Source organism: Pseudogymnoascus verrucosus (genome assembly GCF_001662655.1).
Source record: "Pseudogymnoascus verrucosus strain UAMH 10579 unplaced genomic scaffold scaffold_40, whole genome shotgun sequence".
Taxonomy (NCBI): domain Eukaryota; kingdom Fungi; phylum Ascomycota; class Leotiomycetes; order Thelebolales; family Thelebolaceae; genus Pseudogymnoascus; species Pseudogymnoascus verrucosus.
In genome coordinates, this window is record NW_017263691.1 from 278,660 (window position 1) to 287,329 (window position 8,670).

The following is an 8,670-nucleotide window of genomic DNA, read 5'->3' on the forward strand; positions in this document are numbered from 1 at the left end:
AAATTTGCTCTGTCGGAAATATATTTCTCCGACTTAAAAATCCGGGTGAATTTAATACGTGGTATGGTGCCATAAACGGCCCGGCGATATTAATTTTTGTCCGAGACACTGTCACACAGAAAGCTCCGAGCTCGCCCCAAGAGTCATAGGGCGGCAACTTTCTCCCCCACTACCTTCCGCTCCCTCTCCCTCCCACTTACACTCCCAGACCGCCAATTCATGAAGTACCAGTCAGTACTGCAGTTAAGCCTACCAACGACCGTCAATTGCAGCTCATAGTTGAGGAAGATGGCAGCTGCGAAGGCCAATGGAGGGCCTACGAGGATTTCTATCCTTGGCAACGAGGATATCGTCGTGGATTTCGACATATGGCGCTCGTTCGTCGTAGGGGATTTACTAGAGAATCTTAAATCTTCTACCTATGTCCTCATTACCGACACCAACCTTGGGGGACTCTATGTCGAAAGCTTCGAGACGGCATTCCGCGAATCCACTTCGAAACTCGAATCCCCGCCTCGCCTTCTAGTTTACGAGATCCCACCAGGAGAGAGCTCAAAAGGGCGAGCGACCAAGGCAGAAATTGAAGATTGGATGCTATCGCACCAGTGTACAAGAGACACTGTGATCATTGCACTTGGTGGAGGCGTCATTGGCGACATGATAGGATATGTGGCGGCCACTTTCATGCGCGGGGTACGCTTCGTACAAGTCCCGACTACGTTACTTGCCATGGTCGACTCCTCAATAGGCGGGAAAACAGCAATTGATACCCCGCTAGGAAAGAATCTCATTGGGGCGTTCTGGCAACCACAGCGTATTTATATCGACTTGCGCTTCCTCGAAACCCTCCCTATTCGAGAATTCATAAATGGCATGGCAGAGGTTATCAAGACCGCCGCCATATGGGATGAGGCGGAATTTTCAACCCTTGAGAGCAACGCAACCTTGATTATGGAGACTATTCGCTCTCCTTCAAATGATCCGTCGAGCCGCCTTGCGCCAATTCGAGATATCTTGAAGAGAATTGTACTTGGATCTGCTCGCGTCAAGGCAGAGGTTGTGTCCGCCGATGAAAGAGAGGGAGGTTTGAGAAATCTACTGAACTTTGGCCATTCCATTGGCCACGCCTTCGAAGCCATACTGACGCCACAAGTCCTGCATGGCGAAGCTGTGGCCATTGGTATGGTGAAAGAGGCCGAGTTAGCTCGCTATCTAGGTGTCCTAAAGCCGGGGGCGGTTGCTAGACTGGTAAAGTGCATATCAAGCTATGAACTTCCGACGTCCCTTGACGACAGTCTTGTTAAGAAACGGACAGCTGGTAAGAAATGCCCGGTTGATGTTCTATTGAACAAGATGGCAGTAGATAAGAAGAACGATGGCAGGAAGAAAAAGATCGTTCTCTTATCGGCTATTGGGAAGACGCATGAGCAGAAAGCCAGCGTTGTGGAGGATGGGGCCATCCGGATCATACTCTCAAAGTCGATAGTTGTTACCCCTGGTATCCCAAAGTCTCTCAGTGTCGAAGTAACTCCACCTGGATCCAAAAGCGTATCGAATCGGGCGCTGGTCATGGCAGCTCTCGGATTAGGGCCGTGTCGCATTCGAAATCTTCTCCACTCGGACGATACCGAAGTTATGCTCACCGCAATTGGCAAACTAGGCGGTGCCACATACTCGTGGGAAGATGAAGGGGAGGTGCTTTTGGTGAATGGAAAGGGCGGTGATTTGCGTGCAAGCCCCTCAGAATTGTACTTGGGCAACGCCGGAACTGCATCGCGCTTCTTAACAACGGTTGCAGCTCTTTGCAAGCCGTCGACAGTCGGCTCCACAGTCCTGACCGGGAACTCTCGAATGAAAGTGAGGCCTATTGGTCCCTTGGTAGAATCTCTCCGGGAAAATGGGGTGGAAATTAAATACTTGGAGAAGGAAAAAAGCTTACCGATCGATATCGCTGCGTCAGGAGGCTTTGTCGGTGGGACCATTGAGTTGGCCGCAACTGTATCCTCCCAATACGTCTCATCACTCTTGATGTGTGCGCCATATGCGAAGAATCCCGTTACCTTACGCCTTGTCGGTGGTAAACCGATATCGCAGCCCTACATCGACATGACCACAGCAATGATGGCAGCTTTTGGCATAACAGTCACAAGATCGGATACCGAGGAACACACGTACCATATCCCACAAGGTGTTTACCAAAATCCGGCAGAGTACACTATTGAGAGCGATGCCAGTTCGGCCACCTACCCGCTAGCAATTGCAGCCATATCAGGTACAACTTGCACCATCCCTAATATTGGATCGAGCTCTTTGCAGGGCGACTCTCGGTTTGCGGTTGATGTTTTGCGCCCAATGGGTTGCGAGGTTAAGCAAACCGCAACATCAACTACTGTCACTGGCCCTCCCCCTGGCGGGCTGAAGGGATTGGAAGATATCGACATGGAACCAATGACAGATGCATTCCTAACAGCCTCTGTTCTTGCTGCTGTGTCAAAGGGAACAACAAAGATTCGAGGAATTGCCAATCAACGAGTCAAAGAGTGCAACCGCATCAAGGCTATGAAGGACGAGCTTAAGAAGTTCGGGGTAGAGTGCCGCGAGACCGACGACGGCATTGAAGTTGACGGGAAGCCTATAGGGACGTTGTTGAATCCTGAGCAGGGGGTCTTCTGCTACGATGACCATCGCGTGGCCATGAGCTTCAGTGTTCTAGCCACGGCTGTTCCGGAACCGACTCTAATCCTCGAAAGGGAATGCACAGCAAAAACTTGGCCAGGATGGTGGGATGTTATGTCCTTGTTCTTCAAAGTGCAACTGTCAGGCCAGGAAGTCGACGAAGGTCGTTTGCACCAAGAAACCAAGCCCGTGTCGTCAGATCGGTCTATCTTTATCGTCGGCATGAGGGGTGCAGGCAAGACCACTGCAGGTGGCTGGGCTTCTGCTCAACTGGGTCGGCCTCTTCTGGACCTCGACCAGCTCCTGGAACAAACGATCGGAATGACAATACCGGAACTAATTAAATCTCGAGGCTGGGAAGCATTCCGTGATGAAGAATTGACGCTTTTGAAGCGTGTCATGGTGGAGAAGCCCAACGGATACGTATTCGCATGCGGTGGTGGAGTCGTAGAGATTCCGGAAGCTCGTGACCTTCTCATAAATTACCACAAAAGTGGTGGAATTGTTCTTTTGGTCCATCGCGACACTGAGAACGTCATGAGTTACCTTAAAATCGACAAATCTCGCCCTGCTTACGTCGAGGACATGATGGGCGTATATGTTCGCCGAAAGCCTTGGTTCCAAGCTTGCTCCAACTTTCAGTACCATAGCCAGACCACCGAGAACGGGGGTCTCACCCTCGCAAGGGACAACTTTTTACGCTTCCTGTCCATAACAACAGGCGGAAGCACTCACTTTGACGAGATTAAGGCTAAGAAGCACTCCTTTTTTGTGTCCCTCACTATGCCAGACGCGGCGAAGATGCTTGACGTTCTGCCAGAGGTTGTTGTTGGATCCGATGCAGTGGAACTTCGAGTTGATTTACTTGTTGATCCTGCTTCTGAGGATGGGATCCCGACGCTTGACTTCGTCTATGAGCAAGTGTCTCTACTGAGATCGGCCATTTCACTGCCTCTAATCTTTACCATTCGGACCGTTGGACAAGGAGGTCGCTTCCCCAACGATGCACACTCTCAAGCTTTGGCACTCTACAAAGCTGCCATCCGAATGGCAATTGAATATATCGACGTGGAGATACAGTTCCCAACAGAACTACTTCAAACGGTTTGCTCTAACAAGGGGCTGTCCAAGATCATTGCTTCGCACCACGATCCTTCCGGTACCTTGTCCTGGAAGAATGCTGGCTGGGCTCAGTACTACAACAGAGCTCTTGAGTACGGAGATATTGTCAAGCTTGTCGGTGTGGCTAAGTCCATGGATGATAATTTTGCGCTAGCAAAATTCAAGAATGACATGTCCCATGAGACGCCGCTCATCGCAATCAACATGGGTGCCAAGGGGAAATTAAGCCGTGTCTTGAATGGCTTCATGACTCCAGTCTCGCACCCTGCACTCCCCTTCAAGGCTGCGCCTGGTCAGTTATCCGCAACGGAGATCCGCAGTGGTCTGTCTCTGCTTGGAGAGCTCGAGCCGCAAAACTACTATCTTTTTGGCAAACCAATCTCGGCTTCTCGCTCCCCTGCCCTGCACAACAAGTTGTTCAAGCAGAATGGACTGTCAGATGTCTACGGCTTGTTCGAGACAGACGTTGCTCAGGACATTGAGCAGGTACTTAAATCAGAGTCATTTGGCGGGGCAAGCGTGACAATCCCGTTGAAGCTAGACGTTATTCCACTCCTAGACAATCTTTCCGAGGCAGCCAAGGCCATTGGGGCAGTCAACACTATCGCCAAGGTACGTTCGTCGACGAACTCAACCACTCTCTTTGGCGACAACACGGACTGGATCGGGATCCAGAAGACTTTGGCGGCCGCAGGGTCTCAACCGGGCTCCGGGTTGATTATTGGATCTGGAGGTACTGCAAGAGCCGCGATCTTCGCATTGCAGTCCACGGGCTATAGCCCAGTCTATATTGTCGCACGATCCCCATCCAAGGTCGATGAGCTCGTTTCGTCCTTCCCTGGGCTCATCCACATTCGCAACGCTGAGGAGGCGCAGTCTCTTAAGAGCCTGCCAAGCGTCGCTGTTGGAACTATTCCATCATCGAAACCCATTGATGCCGGAATCAGGGAGATTCTAGTCTCCATCTTCCACCATAAGGAAGCTGGTGATGCTCAGCGTGTTCTCCTCGAGATGGCTTATACAGCCTCGAGCACAACGGCGCTGATGAACATGGCAACCGATGCTGGCTGGAAGGCTGTTGAGGGAGCTGAGGCCCTGATCTGGCAGGGTATCGAGCAGTTCCGTATTTGGACTGGTATTTCGCCCGAGTATAAGGATGCTCGTGCAGCTGTCATTGGAGAGTGATGCGCATTAGATATGTCGCAGTAGGTGTCCGACCACCGCCCGGAGTCGTTGGTTAAGGGCGTATAAGGAAGGATATTGGAAGGTATTGGTTGAAAAATTATGTTTATGGTGTCCAGAAGGGACTTGGTTGTTGGTAGATGTTATTTAGATTCACTTATAGCTAAATCCGACATTACTTCTGCTCGTTTCGTAATTTTAAAGGACTTGTACAACAGTAGTCAGTGCACAACTTCAGCGTCTTGCCTCTTTCCTTGTTCAAACCAGCTTCCCTCCATCATCTGAGGAGGAAGGCACGTGTTCAGTCTCCCGTGTATTGTTCAGCTTACACTCTGCTTCAGACAAGGTTCGGTCAACGTACTATTCTCACAGCTCATCATGATATTTACCTTGTGTCGTATTCAATGTCTATTTAAATCACAGCTTCTGTATTGGGAAAGGTGCTTCTGTGGCTTATAGTAATACTAATTATCTTGTTTTGTATGTAATATATATATAAATAACCCATCATCCGACTGCATTGTTATACAACAAAGAGTACAAGCGCCATCCCATCTCTTATACACATTATTCGTTTAAATTTCCCAAGTCCCCTTTACCCACCTATCTATTGAGTTGAAACACCATGCCGACCCAAAGAGATTCATAAAAGTAAAAAAAAGTAAAATAGCACGCCTTCTATCGCCAATTGGTACAAGTCGCATTCAGCACCCGCCAACTGCGATGAACATGTTTTTGATGACTCTTCTATGACAGATTACCAACCCAAACTCCAAATGGCCCGAAGCCTAAAACAAATCGCTATGCTGCATTATGAACGCTTAAAAAAAGGGTTGTAACATGTACAGTAGAAGTATTAGAAGTCTTGATATGAAAAGCATTATCCGTGCGTCGTCGCTGACGTCATGATCGGCACCGGTGTTACCGAAACCCCGTTATTTGCGCCCATGACGTCCACAATGCGACGGCCTGATGTCACTGAAACATCGGATTGGATCATCAAACACGTCGTCTGGTCTTGCCAGGGAAGTCGATCTCGGGGTGTACAACGCGCATATGCCGTGTTAGAGCATCATTGCGACTGAAGGTCTTCTCCTCGGTACAGAACTGGCAGTGTACCTTCTGCTTGCGCGCGTTGTGAATAGTGTCTTCGTGTCTCGTGAGATCGTAAGGGCGTGAGAAAATGGCGTTGCACGGTTTGCCCGTGGACGGGTTAATCCGCTCGCATTTGTGAGGGCCTGCTTGAGAATTGCGAAGAAGCGCCGCTGATGTCATGCCGCTGCCAGCATCGCTGCTGGCACGGCGAGCGCTAGTGGTAACCCCGCTAATCAGTGGAGCCGATTGGCGATGTCCCTCACGCTTGTGCTTCTGGAGTTTTGCTGGCGTCTCAAATCGCAGTGTGCATCCATGGTACGTGCAAGTGTACGTCCCACTGTCGGCATTCGATCTTGCAGGCTTTTTGAGCTCTGACGCATCTGTTGCATATTCGCCGTTGCTCGACTCCACAGACGGCAGGGCGACCGGCAGCTGAGATGATCGATCCGCCAAGTTCTGCGCCTGTTGTCGCTGCTGCAGAACAAACTGGTATTGCTGCTGCGGCATTTGTGTCGCGCCAGGTACCGATGGAGGAGCAAAGGCAAAGCTGCGGTTGCGAGGCGTCGCCTGGGATGAATTATTTGAGTATGCCGAGGAACTTGGCCGACGGCTCGTCATCATGCTCGCAAAGCTTTGCTGCGAAGAGGTATCATCGAGTTCCTGCGATTCTTGGGGGGATGGCTTTTGGAATCGGTATTGCTGGGTCTGGGGGAACAGCGGCATTGCCGCGTCCTCCTCGGTACCATGATACTCGAGTACTGCATCCTTCGGCGAAATAGTCTTTGGCGTAGATTGCTCTGGAGATGACCTCCTAATTTGCTCCTCCAAGACGCGTGCATCGTTCTCTGCCTTCTGTTGCTCTCGCATGTGTGCTGCAGTGCCCAGACGAATCTGCTGTGTCGACGACTGTGAATTGAATCCTCGGTGCGGTAATGGCGCGAGAGGGGAGCCTTGTCGGAACGGAGACCGTCTGCGAGACTGGTTTCCGAGTGGTTGCTGAGTTGAGGCACTCAAGTGTTGGCTGTTCGCAGCTTGCAGTCTTTGAGAAAATACGTCCGAGCTCTGGGAAGGCGAGAGCATCCTCGACTCCTGCGACGGGGCCGCCGATGTGAATGTGAAGTTTGGGCTGTACAGCTCATCGTTGTAAGCATCTGACATTGTCCTGTCAAGCTTTGGTATCGCATTCGAGTTGTGGTACTCTGAGTCGGGGTAAAACTGTGAGCTGCTGCCCATCCAACGATCCTGGAGGGTAGAAATCTCACCAGCTTTGCGATTCGGCTCATCGAATCCATTGCCAATTGGCGTCGCTGGGGAGCCTTGAGTGCTTGCGACGGATGGGCGACCTGAGTGTCCGTAGTCTGGAACCGACATCGTCTCGTCGTCCCTCATCATCGCGTGCTTGTCCATTGGCATCATGGAGTTGTAGTTTGTAGGTGTGCCGTAAGTGTGGAAGTTGTAATTCTGCTGGAAGGCGGCTGGTAGGTACTGGTCTTGCGTATGCGATGGCGTCTTGGAGAAGTTGTAATAAGTCGCTTGGTCAGCAACCGGTAGGCCTTCATAGTACGTCTCCCCACCAGCTGAGTCTGGTGGGAGAGCGACCTGTGGGTGAGACGTGTTGTAGTTGTAGGGGGATGCCGGTCCAGCAGAGCCCAGGGAAGACTGCGACGACTCGCGCTGGTGGCTGCGAGCTGATGTCGGCGTCAGCTTTCCGTTTGCGAAGTGCCAGCTGTTTGAGACGCCGGATTGTTCGGACTGCATCAGTTGATCTTCTTGCCAAATATCGTCGCTGCCGAAGCCTTCGGGCTCTGAAGAGGCGTAGCTGTCACTCCCGAGTTGACCGAAGAATTGGTTCTGAGAAGGAGACGGATAGTCGAGAAGCTGATGATCGAAGGAAGTTTGGTTTGGTGAAGAGTAGTTGGAGTGATCGACGAGCGAGGGGGTGGTGGCGATTGTGGGTAATAGCTGGCGTCTCGGGTATGATTGTGATGTGGAAGGTGCTAAGAGCATAACTTTTTTGATGATGGACCTTTTGCCTTTTGAGTGAGAGGGGCGAGACCCTTTATATACGGGTGGCAAAAAGTGCGGGAGGGTAGCGGAAGTGAGGAAGGAGACGTATTCGTGTGTACTTCTAAGAGTACGGAGTGGTGGTTGTAGGTAGCCAAGTCCCTGGGATAGGACTCGGTATCGATGGGGGGGGGGGGGACGTGCTTAGCGCGGATGCAAGGGCCAACGATGAATGGCGGGGTTGGTGACTGCGATGGACTACGATGATGACTCGAACCCCTTGGCCGTGCTTAGTGTTTGATTAGTGTACACTGTAGACTCTTTTTTCCTTGTGGGTGTATACGTGTATACGGCGAGTAGGCGGGTAGAAGTGCGCGTCGTGTGGCAAAGATGGTTCTCGGTGGTTCGGTGGTTCTGTGGTTCTCGGCGGTGCCTCCGGGCTTAGATGGTCATGTGATAGGGGAGAGTGTGTTGGTTATTGGTGGTAGTGTGGTGTAGTGTGGTGTAGTGTGGTGAGTAACTCTAGTGCGGTAGGCAGAAGAGAATGTTGTTGGATGAGAAGATGAGGTAAAGTAACGAGGGACAAAGATG

The 8,670-nt window shown here is 51.1% G+C and overlaps 2 protein-coding genes across 2 annotated transcripts; one reads left to right on the top strand and one right to left on the bottom strand.

Annotated features, from left to right (window-relative positions):
• The first annotated feature begins 45 nt into the window (after window positions 1-45).
• ARO1 (3-dehydroquinate dehydratase (3-dehydroquinase)) lies at window positions 46-5,166 on the top strand. The gene has a single exon (XM_018277311.2). It carries the CDS (start codon window positions 289-291, stop codon window positions 4,981-4,983), a length of 4,695 nt encoding a protein of 1,564 aa, XP_018128002.1. The 5' UTR covers window positions 46-288; the 3' UTR covers window positions 4,984-5,166.
• A 232-nt stretch (window positions 5,167-5,398) lies between these two features.
• Window positions 5,399-8,105, bottom strand: VE01_07881 (uncharacterized protein). Its single transcript, XM_018277312.2, has one exon. The coding sequence runs from the start codon at window positions 8,080-8,082 to the stop codon at window positions 5,980-5,982; it is 2,103 nt and encodes a 700-aa protein (XP_018128003.1). The 5' UTR covers window positions 8,083-8,105; the 3' UTR covers window positions 5,399-5,979.
• Window positions 8,106-8,670: the final 565 nt, after the last annotated feature.